This window comes from Agelaius phoeniceus, chromosome 9, assembly GCF_051311805.1.
Source record: "Agelaius phoeniceus isolate bAgePho1 chromosome 9, bAgePho1.hap1, whole genome shotgun sequence".
Classification (NCBI taxonomy): Eukaryota; Metazoa; Chordata; class Aves; order Passeriformes; family Icteridae; genus Agelaius; species Agelaius phoeniceus.
Window position 1 is genome coordinate 3,117,307 of NC_135273.1, and position 22,415 is coordinate 3,139,721.

The 22,415-nt window shown below is 43.7% G+C and overlaps 1 protein-coding gene across 3 annotated transcripts; it reads right to left on the reverse strand.

The window, feature by feature from the left end:
• Window positions 1-607: 607 nt before the first annotated feature.
• EDRF1 (erythroid differentiation regulatory factor 1) lies at window positions 608-22,348 on the reverse strand. Of its 3 annotated transcripts, XR_013183417.1 has the most exons (26): window positions 22,013-22,348; window positions 20,532-20,740; window positions 19,101-19,167; window positions 17,834-17,959; window positions 17,220-17,344; window positions 16,728-16,887; window positions 15,384-15,485; window positions 14,991-15,112; window positions 14,149-14,260; window positions 13,324-13,471; window positions 13,141-13,249; window positions 12,724-12,835; window positions 11,848-12,108; window positions 11,478-11,549; window positions 11,213-11,363; window positions 9,230-9,418; window positions 8,010-8,210; window positions 7,442-7,660; window positions 6,899-7,122; window positions 6,400-6,558; window positions 5,465-5,614; window positions 5,090-5,243; window positions 4,711-4,826; window positions 3,965-4,128; window positions 1,332-1,592; window positions 608-1,237 (listed from the first exon to the last, which is right to left on the reverse strand). XR_013183417.1 is itself a non-coding variant. In XM_054636989.2 (25 exons), the coding sequence occupies exons 1-25, from the start codon at window positions 22,331-22,333 to the stop codon at window positions 1,436-1,438; spliced, it is 3,930 nt and encodes a 1,309-aa protein (XP_054492964.2). In that variant the 5' UTR covers window positions 22,334-22,348; the 3' UTR covers window positions 608-1,435. The 3 variants fall into 3 exon arrangements, 2 of the variants coding, with proteins under 2 accessions (XP_054492964.2, XP_077038896.1); XM_054636989.2 differs by having other exon boundaries at window positions 608-1,592; XM_077182781.1 differs by lacking the exon at window positions 15,384-15,485 and having other exon boundaries at window positions 608-1,592.
• Between the last annotated feature and the right edge of the window lie 67 nt (window positions 22,349-22,415).

Genomic DNA, 22,415 nt, shown 5'->3' on the forward strand with positions numbered 1-22,415 from the left:
AGGTCTGAGGATGGGGCCTGAATTTCCATCCGGGTGAGAGGCTCCACACCTGGAACAAGGGGGAAGCCAAGTTCTGTTGCTGTCATTCCTGTGATGAGTAATTCCAGAGTGTGGGGGCATCAGGCACACTGACAGGGCACAGCAGGACAGTGTTTGGCCTGGGAAGCACTTCCCTGTCTCAGGATGAAATGGGATCTCAGGAGGGTGCAAACTGCTGCAAGATCACAGAACCCCAGCATGGTTTGGGTTGGAAAGGACCTTAAAAAGCTCATCTAATTCCATAGGAATGCATGTAAAACCCATTTCTACCTTTCTGAAAAGTGGTTTATACTGTTATTATGCAATAAAGAAGCACAATTTTTGTAGAAGAGCATCAGGACATAAAATGCTATATTCTGGATAATACTATCTTCAAATAACACAGATTAGCAAAAAAACCCAGAGTCCTCATGTGCTGAGGTAAGACCCCACTCAGTGTTTGATTGGAGTTTAAAGATTTTTTTTCAAAAAAAATAAAAATTTGTCTTTCAAATAGTTTTAATTCTGTTGGGCAGATTGCTGCTCTGAGGAGGGTCACAACCAAGAAAAACAAGGCAGACTAATGTGCTTATATTTAATAAATAAATTTTTATTGAAAAATATCCTCTCATTTATTCACAGTTTCAAGTCTGAAAAAGATAATACTATTCTTGATCAATTCCAACATAGCTGAAACCATTCACTTTCCAAAACAAAATCCCAGAGATGGCTGATAAATTGCAAGAGTCACATCAAAGCTAGAAAGGCACAGGTTTTTGTGCAGGATCCTCCCTGGGATTAACAAGTGCATCCAGAAATCTCCTGGTACAGCTTGGGCTGCCTTTAGCAGTGGAAGTGCTCCAGTGCAGCCCTGCTTACAAAACACATTTCAATAAATACCAAACCAGAGCAGCTGTGAGGTTACATCTTTATGCAAAACACAGATTTCACTGCAAGAGAAAAAGCAGGAATTTCCCCACGGTGCAAAAGTTCCATTTTTACCTCCAGAACTCCAAGCTGGCGTTTCAAACAAAGAAACGCGGCGAGCCCAACAAGGAGAGCTTTGTGGGGATAAAGAATCCCTGTGCTTTGCCAGGCTCCAAGAGAACAACAGTGGAGAGAGCTCCCCCCTGAGTGAACACAAACAGCCCACGGGAACACCCCGGTGCTCCCAGCAAGGCACTGGTGCTGCAGGCCTGCAGGGCCGCCCTCGCTGCAGGCCTGCACGGCTGCCCTCGCTGCAGGCCTGCACGGCTGCCCTCGCTGCAGGCCAGGGCCGCCCTCGCTGCAGGCCAGGGCCGCCCTCACTGCAGGCCTGCAGGGCCGCCCTCACGGCACGCCAGGGCCGCCCTCACGGCACGCCAGGGCCGCCCTCACGGCACGCCAGGGCCGCCCTCACGGCACGCCAGGGCCGCCCTCACGGCACGCCAGGGCCGCCCTCCAGCTGCTCCAGCAGGCTCAGCAGGAGCTCGCTGCGCTCCAGCAGGGACAGCCCCTTGTTGGCAGTGGCACGGAGCAGCAGGGAGTAAACCTGCTTGTTTGTCCTCAGAGCTGCTTCCTCCTCACTGCTGCCCCTGCCAAGAGAGCACAGAGAGAGAGCACAGTGACCAACTCCTAACTGAGCACAGCGCTGCCTTCTGCACATCATCCACAGCATTATTAAGTCACATTAATGATAGTATTAAATGTGAGTATCCAACTTGTCAGAATTCAGGACATCCCTCTGGCTGGCCAGGACCCCTGCCAGGGGGCTCAGAGACCCTGGCACAGAGCCCAGGATGCCCCTGTGGGTTTGATTATGACCCATGGAGCAAGTTACCAACCTTAGATGAAGATCTGCAAGCCACAACAGTTTAAGCAGAATGACAGTGAATTTATCACGGGGTGGAAAAGTAGATTTTGGGGTTTTCCAGAATGGGGGTTCAGGGGGCAAGAGGGAGGGAACTGGGCATGTCCAGCCTTTCTCCTTCTTGGCCTCCATCTTCTGCTGTGATGGTGGCACTTTTAGATTGGTTTAGAGTAGAAGCTCACTGTCTAACATAGGTGATAGGTGTTGGGAAGTTATTGTAAATATTGTACAGGTAGTTTTTAGTATAAAAAGATAACACTGCCCCTGGGGCAGGCAGAGTGCCTGGAACTGTCCTGCTGAGCAGACCTTGGCTGGACAGGAGAAAGAATTTTATAGATAAGGAACAATAAACAACCTTGAGACTGAGACCTGAAGAGCTCTGACTCCTCCTTTGAGCACCAAGCTGGGAAAAGAGACTTTAAAACATATCAGGGTCACTGTGAGCAGTGAGAGACCCTGAGACCAACTGGGTACTGGGGACATCCTCTCCTTCTACCATTCCCTGCACTGCAGTCAGGGCATTCTGTTTACACTGCATGCAGGAACATAAAACATAAATAGAATAGAATAGAAAATGTACAAGCAGCAGTCAGGTTAATTGTAAGCGCTTCAGGAATGACTGAGAAAGGTTCAAGCAAATTAAATTCATCACACACTTGGCAGGAATCAGGTTCATTTATTAAATAGAACAGGTAGTCAATAAAAAGCCACTGAAATGCAAAGTATTTCTGGGATAAGTTACAAAGTTATTCCCAGAACAAAGAATTACTTTCAATTACTTTTCCCCTCCAATTTGCACAGCCAAGTTCTGTTCTGCTCACGATTCCACTTTGGGAGGGTACAACTGATTTCATCCACTTTGACTGCCAGGCTGCAAGTTTGGCTATCCAACACTGATTTCACTGCCTGTTCTCCTGGTTTTTGCCAAAGTGCACCTGAGACCCCCAAGCACCATTTGAGCTCCAATTTCCCCCCTTTTCACCCCCATTATCAAAGCAGAGGGCAGAACTTCCCCTCTGCAGAGCAGAAGGGAGGAGATGCACACAGGATGTACAGAAGGCACAAGAAAGGTTAAATCAAAGGTAGTTTCAATCTTAGCCTCAAAGTTTCAAGGAGCTGAGGAGATTTTAAGAGTCCCCTGACACAGCATTCAAACTGTAACAAGTTCCCTGAGTGGAATCTTCATTGCAAAACCTCACAATGATGCCAAGGTAAATGAGGGGGCAAAAACCCTCCAAACCAAAAAATGAGGAGTTGCTCATTTTATGAGACAACAGAACTAACCCATTTACTCAGTTAGCTGTGACATCTGCTTGATAACATAGAAATTATCCTGTAAAAATCCTCTGTGTTTCACATATTCAGATTGCCACCTTGTGGAAGCTCTTTTTTTAGGAGCTGAAAGCTCCTAACACTGCCTGAAAAACAGCTAAAAATGCACCCAGGCTGTTTTCTCCTCTCATGTTTTTTATTTACCAGTCTCCCACTACCAAATTCCTGGGCTCAATGAACTCATTTCACAGTTTACTTTTAGCAAAACAGCTCTTCCATCAGCAGGGCTTCAATCCCCAAAACTATTAACCCAACTTCCAAGCCTAAAAGAATGCTCTAAAACTAATGCCACATTTTCAGAACTTCACTTTATGTAACATTAGGAGCAGCTCCTGCAGTCACACGCTTGCTGCAGGGGGAGTAAAAGGCATTTTCTGAGTCCCAAAAGGAACACCACACACATTCAGACCAAAGCAACAGAAGGAGTGGGGGAAGGAATTTGCTGCCACACCAAATCTCAACATCTCTTCCAAGTCAGCACAAAAAGAACTCAAGTTTGTCCTGAATGCCAGCAGCAGGACACAAGACTCCATTAGGAGTTAGTGAATTCTCTGACACCAGGGCACATGTCCCCACATCCATCCCTCTCCCTGCAGCATTACTGATGTGCCTGAATTTCTGCTCAGGTGTTCTGCCTGCCAAACTCCACTGACATTTGATCAGCAAGGTGCATCAAGAGACCCAGCAGCTGCTCCCCCAGAACTCTGCTCAGTCACACACCAATGTCACTCCACTCAGGATAAAGGACACCAAGTTCCAACTTACCCAATCTTCTTTTTGCTTGAAGCTAACAATTTAATGGATTGGAGGAGAAGGAAAGACATCCTGGACTCAAAAATCCCGAGCAGTTTCAAGACTTCCTCTTTGTTAAGGCCTGCAGAGGAATCGCTCACTGACACGCTCTCAGCAGGACTTTTATCCTTGCTGATCTGCAGGAGACAAACAACCCAAAACAATTTAACTGAATTCCACCTCTTAAATACAGGGAGTGATTTAAAAAACCCTTCTTGCAGGTGAGCTGACTTTTACATGTGTTACCCAAACTGCCAGCAAGGGACACACACATCAGCACATCCTGCAAGGAATTCTTGTCTGAGGCATCAGGAACATAATTCACACTGGCTACAGACATCCCTGCACGTTTTAATATTTAAATTATTTAATATACCAGAGACAGAGAACTTTTTTTATTATACACAGATTCTGAAGTTCTCAGAGAAGACTTTTAAGGAATAGCAGAGCTGCACAAAAACAAGTCCATTTGCAGAGTCAGGGAGTCCACAACTGTACAGAAATATGTTTTAATCCAGCTCTGCATCATTTATAAAGAAACTTTTTTTATCCACTTCCAGGTTAAGTGAGAGCTGCAATACATCTAACTGTCCACACTCTTTAAGCCACTGCTTCTATGGAAAAGTAACCAAGGAATATTTTAACTGCCAAATGCCCCTTCATTGGTGAAGGCACAAGCCAGAAGGGAGCAGGTATCACACCACTTGAAGCTCCTTTACCTGTTCAGTTTCTGCCACAAGCTCCTTCCTGATGAGCTGAAATGCACTCTTGGTCTTGGTCATTATATCAAGGGCCCCAGACAGAGTCTTCAGTTTCCCAGCACTGCTGTTCTGACCTAAAAAAATGAAGCACAAAAGTCTTATGTTACAGACTGTATTATTCTTCTATCCAAAGACTTCAAGAGTTAGGAAGAAAGCCCTTACTGCCCCAGTCAGCTGAAAAGCAGCAAGATAAAAAGCGCCTTGTCTCCTCTCTTGAGGAAAATTCTATTCTGAGCAGCAGATTGCTCCTGCTCTCCTATAAATTTAGTTATCTAAAAATGAAACTAAGTAGGCAGTGGTGGTTTGGAAAGCTGTTGAAAGGCAGAGCTGCACTTACTGGCCATCTGGAACTCTGCAAAGGCCACTCTCTCCAGCTGCACACGCAGCAGCTCGCAGGGTGCGTCCTTGAGGAGCTGGAAGAGCCGCACGGCTTTGCTGTAGTGGAGATCAGCCAGGACACGGTGCTGCTTCCTCAGGTGCTCATCACCAACCTGCACTCACAGGAGGGCACACAGTGAATCCCCCTCTGCATGCTCAGGAGGAGCCACTGCACAGCTTTGCTTGGAGAGGGCTGGGAAACAGCACTCCTTCCTTTGGTCAAGTAATTGAAATAAATATATCCCAGCTACAGGTAGAAGGATAAATATCAGCTCCACACATATTGAGCATGTTAAGGATGGAATTTAGAAAATCAAAGAGCCTGGAGCAATACCTGGTTCCTGAGGCAGCTGTGGTACATGGAAGCCAGCCTGTGGTGGATGGTGGCAGCTCGGTACTGGCACAGGGGCTGTCGTTCAGACACTGTATCAACATCACAGTACTTCAGGGACTTCATCATGGCTTCACTGACCTCCTTCTCTATCTACACACAAATAATACAAATGTAAGGGAAAAATCCCTGAAGAGGTGGTGTTGTGCTATTTCTAGAGTCCATACTGTTGTATTGTTGTTCTTCTATTTCTAGAGTCCCCTGCTGTTGTTATCAGATTTCTAAAGTCCCATACCTCCTCGGTGTGTTCTCATGGCTGCAGATCTTCACAGCACAGACTCCTTCTGCTGCATGTTGTTCTCTCCCAGTTCAGGGCTCCTTCAATGCTCTCCCTGACTGGCCAACCCACCCCCTTTTATCCCAGTTCTCTTCATTGGTCACAGCTGCAGCCCAATTAAGGACATGGCAGCTGCAGCCCATCAAGGACAGCCGGGACCTACCGGGGCAAAGCCTCTATACAGATATTCAAGTGCAATACTTGTATTTTGCTAGGACTCAAAGGCCACCTTACTATAAAGAGGGGCTTTTCACAACAGCATGTAGTGTAGGACAAAGGGGAATCAGCCTTCAGCTGAAGGAAGGAAGACTTAAATGGGATTTTGGGCAGGAATTGCTCCCTGTGAGGGTGGGCAGGCCCTGGCACAGGGTGCCCAGAGCAGCTGGGGCTGCCCCTGGATCCCTGGCAGTGCCCAAGGTCAGGCTGATGGGGCTTGGAGCAGCCTGGGACAGTGGAAGGTGTCCCTGCCCAGGGTTTTAAGGTCTTTTCCAACCCAAACCATTGTATGATTCTACAATTCCAGTATCAATTTTGCTCCCTGTTCAGTTCTCCAGGATGCCAACAATGCATTTTTTCAGACACAATGAATGCCCTCTGTTACCTGCTCCTGAGCCTTTCTGGATAAGGGAGCATAATCCTGCTGCAGAGTTGCCATGGTGAAATAGGTTGTAGACAGCTCCCAGTTCACAGAATCCCAAACACCTGGATGCACATCCCTCTTCCCCAGAGACCTCAGTGCCTTCAGGTAGTAGTCAATAGCCTACAAATGACAAAATCATGCACACAGTTACTGCCTGCATTTCTAACAACTACAAATCAACTTGCCTTGACTCAAAATATCTCTGAGCCTTCTTCAGTATTTCTCATTTGATAATCACTTGAATTTTGACCATGCAATTCTTCTCCCTTGTGTGTGTTCAATGTAGGCATGTGAATGTCACAGCAATCAGGCCTCAACACCACCAAAGCCCTCACAGCAAGGATTAGGGTGGTGTGGAGGCAGGACAGCCATCCCAGATTATTCCACCCAAATTTCAACATATTTACCAAAGTATTCACAAATACCTCACAGCAGAAGGCATTTTGGGGTCTGGGGTTACCTTGTTGTAATAAAGGGCCTCTTCTGGGGAAAACTCCCTTTTGAAGTCCCCTTCAGCTGCACAGTGGGCCTGGGCACAGATCCTCATCAGCCTCCCCGTGTTGCACAGCAGAAGGGCAGCATTGGTGGCATCATCAATGGACTCAAAATTCTGAATTCCCTCTTCAAAGCAGGAGAAACTTTTCTTCCAGAGCTGCTGCTCTGTCGTTGAGACGTTTTTACTCACTAGGGTGAAGCACAAGGCTTAGAGACTCAAATTCATCAGAGTTTGAAGTTTTCCCTGATGGCTTTTTGAGATCATTCTACCCATTTTAAAGGAATTTCTCCAAACTGAATATTCCATTAATCAATTTAGGCTCAATTAACTACAGTTTACAAGCCACAGTGATCTACTGTAACCAAATAATCACAGTGGACATTAAAAAGCTACAAAAGTCATTTACATGTCCTCTTTATACAGAGAAATTGATTTTTCATCCAATTAGTGAACTTGATCACTGCTGTAGCCCCATGAAATGGCCAGGAATGGAAAAAGGATACTTGCCCACTCTCTCAGTCTGCACTGCAGCTGCCTGGTTCATGTAGAACACTCCAATCTCATTCCTGATATTGCCCATCCTCTTGAGCACCTGGATGTGCTGCTCTGGGTTTTGACTTTTTAAGTTACTGAAGAGCAGGATTTCATAAGCTGCTTCATAGCATTTACAGCTGACAGAAAGCTGGTATTCCAAGTCTGTGGATAAATCTGTAGCCCAGGCAAACACTGGAAAACAAAATGCACAAGTCTTTGAGTCAAACAGTATTTCTCTAATTTAAGACTAGGGGAAAATGTCCAGGGAAAGTACAAGACTCATGTCAGGTAGATTTTGTTTATCACTGAAGCAGTTACTGCCTTCAGTTGTTTCACAGCTTCAGGCCATGTCATACAATACCTTCACAACTCCCTTCTGTACGACAGGCAGGATGAGCCTCCTCTGAAGAAAGCAGAAGTGAAGTGCAATAACCCCTCTGCCACAAGCTCTCCTAGGGCATGGTTTTGAGGAAACCCAGTGGAATTTTTTATGCCTGTCACGTATCCAAAGTCTGGCACTTCTCCTGTATCAGAATCATACCTTGGCACCTGGATTCTCTGTGAAGGCTGTGTAATATCTCCTGATCTTCTTTAGTCTGGTAATTATATTCTTCAAGGTAAGCTGCTCTGTTGTTTGCATTCTGAGCCAGCATTAACTGGATATCTCCACAAAGGGTTAAGCACTGACACAGGAACACCAGCACCTCGGGCAGCATGCTGCCACACAGACAGCAGTAGGTATCTGGTGGGGAAAAAAACAACATGGATTAGGGAGGGGAAAGAAAAGAATCACACATCAAAAGGCTTGACACAGACTGACAAGATAATTGGGTTTTATGTTACCTGTCTGCAGACAGAGAATAAGTGTGACAATGTGTTATCCTCAGAAGAAATAACCTATTTTAAAGACAGAGCTGCTCTACACAGCTGATGGTTTCAAAAGAGCCCCTGTGCTGTCCAAGATGAGCAGTCACTCTGGTAATTACAAATGCTAACCTCAGAGTTGACCAAGGGAAAACTTGACGTTTTGCAGATTGACTCAAGGGAAATACAGCCTGAAAAGTTAATTTCCAAAAGGTAGAGTTTATAAAAGACTGAAAGCTGCAGAGTTCTGTGAGTTATTGAGAGGTCTATTGATGCTTTGTGCTAAGATCAAGTGGGTTTGCTTTATAAACCTCCTCCTGCCCTAAGACAGGAGCCTTCCCTTATGGCAGAGAAATAGCAGCACTTTAGCACGAAGCTACTGGCATTTCCCAGTTAGTTACTCTCATTATGGCAGTATTAGTCTAAACAGCTTCATTTTACATTTTTCCTTTTCCTCAGTAATACTTCAAGATGTATTCTATTTTAGCATCCAATCCAGCTGCTGAAGAGGTTTAGTATTTCTCCAAGATACATTTAAATAACATGGGAACCACCAGGGAATAAACACCAGCTTGCAGCAGCATCACTTGGAGCACAGAACACTGGCTTGGCCTTGGCACCAGACAGACTCTCCCACATCCAACTGCTCTGGAGCTCCAATGTGCCCTCAAGTTCCCAAGCTGTCAAAATGGGATCATCTTTTATCGGTCAGTGACAGAAGTTATCCTCACTTCAGACTTCTGCCCTCAATACTGAGCTGGACACTGAGTTCAGTTGAACACAAGCTTGTCACACTTGTCACTGCACACCACAGGGAAAACCATGCACAGCAGTGTCTGATGTGGTGGCAGGTGTCTCCAGCAGTGGCACAGGTGACAGATCACTCAAGGAACTCACCGTGGCACTGCAAGGCCAGCTTGATGTAGCGCAGCGCTCGCCCGTACTTCTGCAGGACCATTGCAGCATCAGACAGGACATAGTAGGCTCTTGATGATTTCAGGATGAGCTGCAGTTTCATCTTATACTGCCACGACCCAGGAATCATTCCTGACTGACTGGAATGCTTCCCCTTCTGGAAGGAGCCCACTGTGAGAGGAACACAACCCCATCAGTGACTCTCCCCTCACGCACGTGCCAGAGGTTGGACTGGACTCCATCAACACAGGCAGGATGGGAATTGCCTGATTACAGCCCTGCACAGGCAGAGCTCTGCCACTCCAGTGCCATCTGCCAAACACACCCAACACGTGGCACTTCTCCATGCACTGCTCCTGGCAGCAGCATGCTGGAATCCAGTGGGACAGTGACAGTGCAGGTGACCTCTCTGACCTCAGACAGCTTGTGGAACACAAGAGCAGAGGCCAACACTTCTCCCTCAGGGAGCAACAGAAAAACCACAAGAAAGTCACAGGCAGAATTTGTCATGTTCTCCACCACATCCTTAAGATAAATGCTCAGTTTCTGTATGAACAGTCTCAGGGGGAAAGCTTCCATGTGTGGGTTTAGCCTCCAGCACACAAGAACCTGGATAACCTGGTCCTTCCCACAAGGAAAACCAAGCACTTTCTCACACTTACTTCAGGATATCCTCTGCATAAAGTTATGAAGCTTTTCTTTGATGCTGCAGTGGTTATGGAGCCAGAAAGAACAGATCACCATTCCTGATTTAAGGCCTGTCCCTACCAAGGGACAGAATTTTGCCCTGACAGTATTTGCACACAGAAATGAGTGGATTTCCAAGGCCTGACTTGTAATCCCACTATCTTACCACATTATATAGTAATTAAATATAATAAATCCTTAAGCAGTACATGTTCTCCTAGGACAAAGACCAATCTACAACAGTAACACCCCACCCAGCTAAAGACACACACACTGCACAGACCCTGTATCCATCCACTGTTCACAGGTAGTTCTCTTGAAGTTAGAAATTCCAGCATTTAAAGCACTTATCCTTTCCATATGTACATAAATATGTACATGTGGCAAAGAAAATACAAAATTCACATCACAGAGAACAAACCCATGGACTGGGAAACAGAAGTGAGCAAGCAGCTCTGCTGCTGCTTCAGGGATGGACTCAAGCACAGATCCAGGAATGTCTGAGTGTGAATAACTCAGAATTGAACTGGCTTCTTATTCAGAGAGTTTTCAGAGGCAGAAGGGAAGAGAAAAGAAAGAATAGAGAACTGCCAAAGAGGCAAGATAATTTTTTTTTCTGGGCTATGCTTACAGGGCTCCTTGCCCTGCAGAGAACTCCACTTCTTTCAAACAAAAAGTCTTTCCTGGAACTTGTTATGTTGCTTCAGAACAAAATAAAATAGAGAGACTGTGGTCTGAAACTTCAGGAGTTTGAGCATTTAAACAAACAAAACATCTTTCATTTGCTGCTTCTTTTCACAACTGTAGAGGTACAGGAAAAAACCCAAAATCCTAGTGAACATTTTATATGCAATTCAAGCACCTAATGTAGGAACAAAACCTGCCAGAAGGGAGAAATTCTTCCAGAGAACATCCAGGCCACACACACATAAAGAAATTAGGGCTATTTTTAAATCAGCCCACAAAACTTACGGTGCTGCACATACCAAACCTCAAAATACCAAACCTTTATGGAAGTCATCTGAAAGCCACATCTAAATAGGGTCCAGTAAAATCATGTGTTGACTAATAAAAGATTCTTTGCTATGCAAAATAGCTCAAATGAGCTCCTCTGTTCATATTTAAAAAGGAACAGACTGTTCTCTAATTCTCAGTGCACTTTTCCTTAGGCAATGCTGTAATTAGTGATTTAAGCACACTGTTTTGACAATCAAAATAAAGTAGCAGCAGTTTGTGTTGGGACTGGAAAGGTCTTATTTGCACAACAATACAACTTACTTTTGTCTAGAAATAAGGCCATCTGTTTTTCCAGAGACTCAGGACCACCACTGGTGGATTCATCCTCATATTTCAACGGGATTGGAGTGCTGGGGTCAGCTGCAGGAAGGTCACCTTCTTTTTTCACACTGCTGTCAACAGACTTCAAACCCTGCAAAAGGGAGAAATCCTTTCATTCACCTTGAGAGCAATATTTAGCAAACAGAGCAGATGAAGGACTGGGGTGGGAGGTGAAGCATCCTCAGGAAGCTGGCACTGAACTCACCTCCAGGACGTGGTTGAGCACCAGCCTGCAGCGCTCCTCGGTGCCATGGCAGACAGGGAAAGCACAGCTGGGCTTCAGTGGGGCACCAGGGAGGGAACAGAGAAATGGTCAGCACAGGAAATGCAAAATCACTGGCCAGAAGATGCAAATGAGAGGTACCATCAAAACAAAGTGCAACATGGAAAGGAAAAAAATCTACATGAAGCTTTTACCATAAAATTCAAACACCTCAGATTTTATGAGCAGCTCATGAACTGTTTCTTTGCCCATTTCAGTTATCCTGAAGGCAAAACTACCAGGGAACAGAATTTCAGTACCCATGAACTGAATCATCCAGGAAAGCCCTGAAACACCCCCCAGTGCCACTTACACGTATTCGATGCACAGACTTGTACTTCTCTGGTACTGACAACTCCCCAACAGATTTGATGATTGCCACTGCTTTATTGTCATCTGGGGGATCAGAACTGTTGCTGTAGGAACCATTTTCATCACTGTCTGGCATCTCTTCCTCTTCCTCACTGTAACTTTCATCAGAATTTCCATTTATAGGGAAGTCTGCACTGTCTTCTTTTTTAGGTTCATCCAGCTGAAAAAGCTCTGATAACATGTAGTTTGCTGAAGCAATAATCTTTGCAAAGAAGAGAAAAAAATTATTCATTCTCAAGTTAAATTTTTCTTTTGAGAGGCAAGAATATAAATTATCTCAGAATAAGGAGGACAGAGGACATGCAAAGAGGTGTTTGATAACCTGCAAATACAGCCTGAGCAAATTCCCTGGAAGGGAAAAGGATCCAAGCTGATCAAGTTTAGAAGAGAACTTGCTCAGAACTGTGTCCAGCTGGGCTTTGAGTATCTGAAAAGATGGAAACTACAACTTCTCTGGTTGGCTTGATCCAGTTTTCAGCCACTCTCAGAGTAAAAATGTTCATATATTCACATTTTACACTTTTTATCCAGGATCTGTTCCCAAAGGGCTCTCTGGCAGCAAGAAAAACAGACTGAATGTAATGAGAAGTTCCTTTTTAGAGCAGGACAGAAGACTTGTGCTGTAATGAGGGGCAGCAAAAAATACTAATTTTAAAAAATAGCATGGGGATTCTTCAAAAATAAAATCAATTTTTAAGTTTGTTTATAAATTTAAATTCTCTCCTTTGAGAGGAAGAAGTAACACACTATTTATTACCAGGTTCATTATGATTACAGCATATTTACACAAAAGTGCAAGAAAACTTTGAATTCTCACTTGAGGATGTCTGCCATTGTCCAACAGCTTCAGACAATTCAGGAGCAATGTTCTGATTGTGCCATAGTGTTTCTTGTTCTGGTTTTTCTTCAACATCATATTGCAAGCAACTCTAAGAGAAAGTTGAACAAAACAGTGAAATCCCTGGATAATTTCTCTGTGCTAGAAAAAACAAGAAGCTTTAAACAATATTCTACAGCTACTGATCTTCCAAACTTTATGATGAGTCTACAAGACTTTATCAGCAAAGAAGTTTACATGGAGAAATGGTGAAAAGGAAGAAGTTTGTTTTGATCTGGTGGGACTGAGATTTAGTGAGTTTGTGTGTGATTGTCATTTGATCATGATCTGTGGCCTGTGTTCTGAATAGAACTGCACCAAGAATGAAGGACTGCAATAAAAATGACAAGAACTCACTTGTACAGCAGAATTGCCACTGGCATTGTAAAAGGGTTTTGGTATTTGTCTTCAGTCTCTTCACAAAGCGTGGTGAGGTCATAGAGCTTTACTATGTCACTCCCACTTGCTGAAAAGGAAAATTTTTCATTAATCAACACCACATTAATATCAATCTTTTCAAACTAATCTAAACCTTCTTACCTTTAAACAGCCAATAGGTGTGTCCTTCTTTGGTGCAATTTGATTTCAGAAAAGATAAGATATTTTGAGCAATATCTTTTATCACTTTGGTAGAAAAATTGGAGTTTTCCAAATTGGGAATATCTTCAGTCTTGATCATTTCATATTTCTGCAAAGAACAGAAATTAAGACTCAAGCTCAGGAAGGTTTTGTGACACCAAAATGAATGTATCAGTGTCTCCATCAGCAGCTAAACCAAAGGCTGCTATTATGATAAATTGAGTTAATTTCTATGATTTACTTTAAGAAAGCACATCTTGACAACACTACTCAAACAAAGCTTTAAGAAGGATCCATTTCTGTCACAAACATGGCAAATGGAGAACAAAAGATGAGGAAAAATAAGGGGGAGAAGGTACAACATCTGCTACTTCAAGCAAACCTAGTCAGCCTAGGAAAGAACTCCAGGCTACCAGGTAGGACAGAAGCACAGCTGGTCCACAGTAAAACAGCAGAAACATTCAAAAGCTTGCATCTGTCTTGGCAAGAGAACACTGCAGACTTCAAGATGTAAGAAACTGATTTCTGCAGTTGCATTTTTTATTTTTGCCTTCACTCAAGCAGCAGGGGAAGAAGGAATCTTGCATGCATGAAAGGGAGGGGATGAAAGAATACACTATTTTTAGAGGACTGCTGCAAGCTGTCTAAGATGCTTCTCATTCTGCACCACAGGATTTTTGCCATCTTTGCTCAGAACAGTGTGAAGGATCTGTGATAACTGAGGCAATTTTAGAAGATGAAAAATGAATTATTATTTTAAGGCATAATGCAAAGAGCCAGACTCACCTGAACAATTCCATTGACATGAAAGCACATCACAAGCTCTGGTACGTTGCATATCAAGTTGTCCAACCAATAGTCAATCCCTGTTAGCACATTTATTGGCTTATTGTTATCCCTAAAACAAAGTATTTCTAGTGTTACTTAAACCTTTGTTTAGCCTTCAGAAAACATTAGGAAATTAGGAACATATTCAGGAAATGTTAGGGATGTTTACTAATGGAATTTAGGTTTAAGTCACCTGAGAGTGGATGAAGACTAAAACAATAATTTGTGAATTGTTGTATTAAAGAGTTATAACAAAACAGATGTGCTGATCTCTCCAGTGGAATATGCTCACATTCCATCAGCAGTTTGGAGGTTTTGCCCACATCTAACAGGCTTCAGATGTCACACTATTACCAAGATAAAAAGTACTTCAGAAGTTCTAAAGGAATAGCATCTTTAGCTGCAGCTAATTATAGCACAAACCTACTCCCAGACCTTCCAAAATTCCTTGCAGAGCAAGGTACTGTTAATTCTTAAATGCGTCTTTAAAAGATGACAAATACACCAAATCAGCTTCAAGGTTTTGCTCATTCTTTGCCTATTTAGAGGCAGCAGCAGGATGAGTGGTAATGAAGGGACTGACATTAAATTGGGACTGGAATGGTTCTGTCTCACTGCTCAATAATATTTTAAGTGCTTATGCCCAACAAGCAGCTACTGAAATTCAGACTCCCAGGAAGAGAAATGTTACTGCTCTCTTTTTAAAAAAGAACAAAAAAAAAGCAGATAGCTAACTAGGAAGCAGAGTAACAAACCAGTCAAGGCTGGTATAAACAATATCTTTTCATTTCTAAGCTCACCTGAGACGCAGGCTCACAGCAGGGTATCTCCCACCTCCAAATATTGGCATATTTGATCCCACCAACATGTGGATATCTTCAAAGGTCCACAGGATGTTACGAACAAAGTCATTTTTAAGTCCCTTCATTAAGAGAAAACAGAATTGGCCAGTAAATCAGTGGCATAACACTTGTTCTCCATGACATTCTGTGGAATTCTGAGACAGCAAGAAGCCAAAGCAGCAAATAAAAGCCAGCACGTGACAAACCCGGCGCGTTCGCAGGAACTTAAAATTGCAGCTGCCACAAAAGCCACAAAAGTCCAGAGGGACTGAGGTTTGGCCTTGGCTCCAGTCTAGGCCTGGCTTGGAGGCGCTGCTTTCACCTGGGGTTCAGCTCTCACATAAAGCGTACCTGACTGTTCTCCCCGTCATTGAACAAAGGAGTCAGGTTTTGTTCTCTGGGGGCTGAGGCCACGTGCCCCACTAGATATGAGGGTTCAAGAGGCACATTTCCCTGTGGAGAGCACAAGGATAAGGAGTGATTCTGCTGCTGAGGTCAAGTCAGCCATTTCAAAAGAGATGAACAACAAAAGCACGTAAGGGAAAAACCTTTGCCTCTAACATCTTTAAATAAATCTGCATAAAACTGCAAAAGGCCTCTAGGCAGTGACTAGAATGCTTCTTTTCTGCAGTTAGTGCCAAAATGTTGTGTTTTGTAATATTCTCAGAGGCTCTGGGAAGAAACCAGGAAGTATTTACAAGAGCTCCTTATTAACCAGGGTCAACACCACATTATCAGTGTCCAGAAGCAAAACCTCTATTCCTGCTGGTTTATTTATGAACTCAAGAAAATGGCACTGTGCAAATGCACAACAGATTCTTTATGATCAACAGTCTGCTGAATGGGGCAATGGTTCCTCCAGAGGGTTGAAGAGAGAAGGAGTCCTTTATCTAAAAAGCTTTCAAGCACTGAAGCATTTCTCCACTTCACACAACACATGCAGTTACCATTTTATGGCCAATGTAGGTTAGAAACCCCCTAAATTTGGCAGATCAGTTGGTAACATTGTGCAAGCACAACTGTAGCATCATTATTATATGAATGCAGACTGAAGACAGCAGACCTTCCAACCTCTCCAAAATTTAATCATTTCTGTTTTACATTACTCACAAAAACCACAGGAATGAACAGTTTTCAGAAATAAGTTTAGCCAGAATTGAAACCCAGAATTAGGGCCTGATACTAATCATAGCTTGTTGCATAATTGCTGTAAACATCTCCCCTTTCACTTGTGTAATCTCATGGCAAGTATTTTTAAGTACTGCTTAACTGTTTTCCATTTTCAGAAATTTTCATTTTCCTCTTCCTCTAATGAATTCAGGGACACCAGAAAATGGATTTTAATGGCAGATTTAAAAAGAAAGGCCAGGACTTTAAGGTTCCAAACACATCTTCTGATTATGAGCATTTTCTGACTCTTGGGTAAAGGCACTGATGAACACTCTTAGCCAAAGGATTTGTTTCTCAAGGATACTGGGATAAAGAGCAATTTAGCATTACAGTGACAGAACAAATATCTGAATTTTGGAGCTCAGAACCACTGGCAAATCTGGAACTGCACCTCCTGCCAAGTTCTCCTCATGCCTTAGCCCAGCTCTTTCAGCAAAGGGAGCTGCAGCAGCACTTCTGAGAACCTTTCTCCACCTGTGGCTCTACAAACACTGCGGTGCCATGTAAAACATTCTTCACACCAACCTGGTTGGAGGCACCTGGATCTTCAGAGAGCGAGGAAGGCATTTCAAAAGGAGCTGGCCAGGAGGCCCTTCCTGCCTCATCACTCTCACCTGCAACAGGACCCTCCTGGTGCTGCTTGGAAGTGGAAGGAACAGGCTGAGCAGCTCCATCTCCATTAATGCTGACAAGGAAACATTTACAAGTTCAGCTGACAAGATGCAAACAGATCCATTTTTAGAGTTGTTATGTTTGATGCACCCTTGCCAACAAATGACTTGGCTGATATGCAGTTAATTAAGTCATGCTGTTTATTTTATTCTTTAGTATTTCAATTTTAAAGTCAAATACTTCAAATTCCATGAAAACATTTCATGTTTCAATTCCCTCTGTTTAAGGAAAAAGTAGTAAATAAATCAGACCATAAAGGAATTTTAACATTTACTCCAAGACCAAAAACCAAGCAGAGCTGGTGCAGAATTCAAGTTTCATAGAGACAAAAAGACAAAAGGTTACCTGTAATATAAAAACTTAGAAAGTATTGCCTTCTGGTACCAATGTTCTTTACTCTTCTTCTTTCTTTGCCATTTCTGATCAATCAGCCTTTGATAAAATTCTTTCAGCCATGTCCAGTCCCCTGTCTGGGCAACAGAAGAAATATAAAAATAATGTCAAGAAGCATCTGCCAAGTAAACCAAGTGCCTTATAAACTTACAAATACTCCTCCACAGGAAGAAACCAAGAAAGTAACATCAGAGTTGAAGTCCTGAATTGGTCATTTATTGAAAATACAGCTTCTAGGAAAGTTATGTTCTTATTGATAATGTGACTTAATTAGAAAATCAGATATTTAACAGGCTACATAGAAAGAAATATGTATTGCTTATAAAATCAATCAAAGGGTATAACAATACTGAAGTAATTACACAGAAGTGAGACACAGAATATTAACCTTACAATGCCATAAACACAAGACATCAGTGTAGTTTGTGGGTAAACTGCTGCAGAACAGAACACCCTTGGCAGCCACGTAAGATTTTAAGGGATTTCCAGACATTTTCTTGCTACTCTATTCCTGAAATAATGCATTTTGCTCACATTGCAGAGTTATCAAGAACAAAATGGTTCACCTGAGATGATCTCATGAAGAGCTCCTGGATGTCCAACTCATCCAGCAGGAGTGTCCTCCCAATTCTGTGCACTGCCATGCTCACATGGGACTTGCTGTAAGGGATCTTCAGGAGTTTTTTGATGTTCTTGCAGAAGGAAAGTGAAAAGAGAGAGTATTTAATATAAATATGCTGCATGGGAAGACAACTGTCAGGAAACTAAGGCCCCATCATGTGTAACAGTGACTTGGAGAAACTCCAAGCCTAAACTCCAGCACTCCAAACATTCCCCCTTCCTTCTTCTTCCCCCCAGCCCCCTTTGGTCAGGCAGGGTCCCCTGTCCTGGCTGGGTCCCTTCCCAGTTCTCCATGCACTCCCTGCCAGCAGGGCTGGGTGGGAGCAGGAAAAGCCTTGGCTCTGTGTAAGCCCCACTCAGCAACAGCAAACACATCTATCTCTGCATTATCAACCTGTGCTCAGGACAACCCCACAGCAGTCCCTTACCAGCCTCTGGGAAGAAAAATCAATGCTACCCCAGGCCACATGGCCAAACAAAGCCTGACAGGGCCAGGGATTTGAAAACCATCCCACAGGAAAATGTATTTGCTGAGGACAGAGAACACAAATGACACTGATAAAGAGAGCAGGAACAACACTCATGGCTTAAACACATTCTCTGATTGGATCACCATGACCAGGTACCAACAAAAATGACAAAAATATCCAAGGGCATGATTTGGATTGTAAACCTTTATTTTCACAGCATGAATATCAATTCTTTGCCAGGTGTCCAAAGCAATCCAGACAAAGATCTAAATCTGAATACAAATCTGACAAATATTAATATGAGCATGTTTCCTCTTCTGAGTAGCCTCATCTGAATTCTACAGATATTACCAGCACCAAAAGAGCTGACAAATTGACAAAAATCAAATGAAAGGAGAAGTTGGAAGGGAGCTCTCTCTTCTAGACAAGAATAGAAAAGAAACATCTTGAGAGTAACAGTTAGCATCAAAATAACTGATTTCAAACACAAAAGACTGATGTGCAGCATTCACTAAACTGCACACTTTAGCTGCAGATTACCTGTAGAACTCCAGAGGAAATATGACTTTTCTCTCTACATTTCTTATTCAGTGACCACAATTACTTGGTGATCTGTGATTCATTAAGGGATCTTTCCTTTTCCCCAAAGGACACAAAGATGCCAGAAGCCATCACAGTATCTTAAAATAAAAGTTTATGCAATGTAAAAATTTGAATGAGAGAATTTAGGATGTGTCCATACCTCTGAATCAGATACAACATCCACATCATTTCCAACTGAGTCAATGAAGTCATAGGCCATCCCAAAACTATTAAAAAAAAAAATTAAAATTAAGACAGTTCCAGTGTGACATTACAGACCTGGCTTTTATATCTATTTAATCTTTGAATGGCTTCATAAAATAAAAAAAATTGTAATTTCATCTTCATATTCTGCAAGTTTTTCAAATATATCTTTGAAAGTGCTTAGATCTAATTCCAGGACATTCTACAACACTTAAAGTCTTGTGGAAATCAAGAAAAATCAGAGAAAATGAAAGATTCTTTCTAACACTGAAAATAAGAGTTCTTCAAGGAGTTTCTCTGTAAGGCATTAAGCCTATTAAAGACTTTAATTTTAGTAGCTGTAATTGAATTTTACCTCTTATTCACATTTTCCAGAACTGCCCTACATGTTGTAACAGACACATTGTCTCTTCCTCCACCCTCGTGAAGGAAATTACAAGGTACTTAAGCTGGAATATTTCAATGTACAGGTCATTCTTTAAAACAAATCCAGATACCACTAAAATCCAAAACATACATGATGGGCAAGTCATGCTTTTGTTACCAGCTTTTTAACACTGACACTAGGGAAAGAGATTGAACTGCCAGCCTCTATTTGACAATCAGAGTATCTAAAATAAACATGAAACATTCATAAAGCCCTGAAAAATATGTTACTCTGCTCTGAAAAGCACAGCTCCTAAAAGAGATAATGAGGATATAAACACAGACCTTGAACAAACTGTTAAATTTCACTGACTGACTGACTTGGTGTGAATTTGCTTGTTCAGCACAGGATTTGAGCCTCCTGTTTATGAACACTGTGAACTCAACTCATTCAACAGTTCAGCAAACATCCACACTGAAAGGCAACACTGCTGCTAGGGTGTGCCCCTCATTTCACCTACAGTGTGACAGAAATATGAAATCCTGCTAGAAATACAAAATTTGATTTGTATTGGTCAGGTTCAGTTTCTAAAGATCCAGAAGAGCCCTAAATTGGTTTCCAAGAGGAACCAACCACATGTTCTATTTCACCTGTTATCAAAGGCAGGAGGGCTGGCTGAACCATCCAGTTTGATCTGGGCCAACCAGGGAGGAACAAAAAAGTCACTTTGACTGTCTGAGGCAAGGTGTTAACATGCACGTGAGCAAACAAACCAAACCATCTCTGTATGTTATGTAAATAATCAATATCATCAATCATTCACTAATGAGACAAGATCAGACCATAGAGGCAACAGCTCAAGATGAAAAACTAGAGGGAGAAGGGTTAAGACAAAGCAATATGGAGTTGCTATGGTAAAACCTGTACTTTCTACTTTAAATGGTACAGGATCAAAGTTCACAATCACAATTATTCTTAAAGGCCTGCGAAAAAAAAAAAATAGGGGCTGCTGTTATTTACCTTGAGAAGGGTTTACTCTTTTTGCTGTTGCCCAGAATGGTTGTCCCTGCTGGTCCCAGCTTGGCACTTTCCCGTAACCAGTTGGCAGGAGGCAGCTTCAGGTCTGTTTTCTCCTGCAGTCGGGCAAAGGCTGCCTGAGGAGGGGCTGAGGAGTATTTCACCACAGCACAGCTCTTCACCTCATTGCCTCCGAGGAACAGCACCGAGCCCTGCTTTCCAGAGAGAAATCAGCCTTCTGCTTAAGTGCTGGCAATTAAAACTATCAAGCTTGTTCTGTAATAAGTTATTTTTAAGGCTAAGTGAGCAAAATCCAGTCCTATAATCACTCACCTTTCCTCAGCACATACAGTTTTCCAGTTATCCCAATTCCAATTCATGTCAAGCATAAGCTTCACTTTATGAATTATCACAGAATCATTTAGGTTGGAAAAGATTTCCAAGATTATCAAGTCCAATCTGCGATGGACCACTGAGCAACACATCCAGTCCTTCCCTGCACACCTCCAGGGATGGGGACTCAGTCTATTCCAACGCTTGACAATCATTTATTTCCATGAAGGAATTCTTCCTGGTGTCCACCCTGAGGCTCCCTGGCCCAGCCTGAGCCCATTCCCTGTTCCCTGGGAGCAGAGCCCGACCCCCTGGCTGTCCCCTCCTGGCAGGAGCTGTGCAGAGCCACCAGGTCCCCCCTGATCCCCCTGTTCTCCAGCTGAGCCCCTGCCCAGCTCTCTCAGCTGATCCTGGGGCTCCAGAGCCTTCCCCGGCTCCATTCCCTTCCCTGCACACACTCCAGCCCCTCAATGTCTTTCCTGACATAAAGCCCCAGAACCAAGCCCAGAATGTGAGGCTGGACCTCAGCAGTGGGACACGCAGGGGGACAACCCCTGTCCTGGTCCTTTGGCCACACTGTGGCTGATCCAAGCAGGTGACAGTGGCCTCCTTGCCCACCTGAGGTACGAGAATGAGGTGCCACTAAGGTCAGCTGCCCACACAACACACAGTCAGTCAGAAAGGCTAAAACGAACACGACTCCTCCCACTGAAGTTTGTGAAAGTAGGTGGTTATTAACACCAAGTGTTCCCTAATACTAACATTAAAGCTAAACAGGCTTCTACCTTATTATTATTAAATAATAATAAATTAAATAAGCTTGGTGTTTGCCTATTTCTTTTCAAACATGCAGCTGTCACCCGTGTGAGAGGAGCTTTGAACTAACACATGTCGCGGGAAAAACAGCTCCACGGGACACCACTTACGTAAATACAATGCACTTAGGCATAACAACAGCAACACTGCTCGCAATTAACGCTTAATCATAATTAGCGTGTTCCCTACAGCACTCCGGCCCTGACAAACTGGAAAGAGGATCAAAAACACCGCTTCAATTAAAACACCACTAGGGGTTGTGTCTGTAGGCACCGCTCGACCCCCCCTCAGCCCCTCTACCTCACCCAGCACGGCCCCCCCTCAGCGCCGCTCACCTGCTTGGGCTCCTCAGCGTCTCCCCTCAGCGGGGCAGCGGCGCCCGCGCCGCAGGGCTCCTCCATGGTCCGGGAATGGAACGGGAAGGGAACGGGAATGGAGGGGAATGGAGTCGGGAAGGGGCGGCGGGAGCGGAGCCGCTTCCCGGGGGCGTCCGGCCGGGAACCGCCGCCTCTCGCGAGACTTTTCGAGAAGGCGCGGGAAGGGCGGGCTCTGAGGGCGGTGCCGTGAAGGGCGGGAGGCGGCGGCGGTGGTTCCGTGAGGGGCGGGTGTGGCGCTGCCGGCGGGGTTAGAGAGGTTATGAGGTCGGAAAAATGCATGGCGAATCTGTGAGCGATCCCTACTTTGTCAATTACACCGAAGCACGCAGTGTCACGTCCTGAAGCACCTCCAGGGATGGGA

Bases quoted from the DNA above. Each gene is read 5' to 3' on its own strand.
- EDRF1 (XM_054636989.2), bottom strand. From the start codon at position 22,333: ATGCATTTTTCCGACCTCATAACCTCTCTAACCCCGCCGGCAGCGCCA. The intron at 17,345-17,833 runs GTGAACCATTTT...TCTGTTGCCCAG, and splicing joins TCTTCATGAGATCATCTCAG to ACAGGGGACTGGACATGGCT. The intron at 15,486-16,727 runs GTTGGTGTGAAG...TGCTCTCCACAG, and splicing joins ATCCAGGTGCCTCCAACCAG to GGAAATGTGCCTCTTGAACC.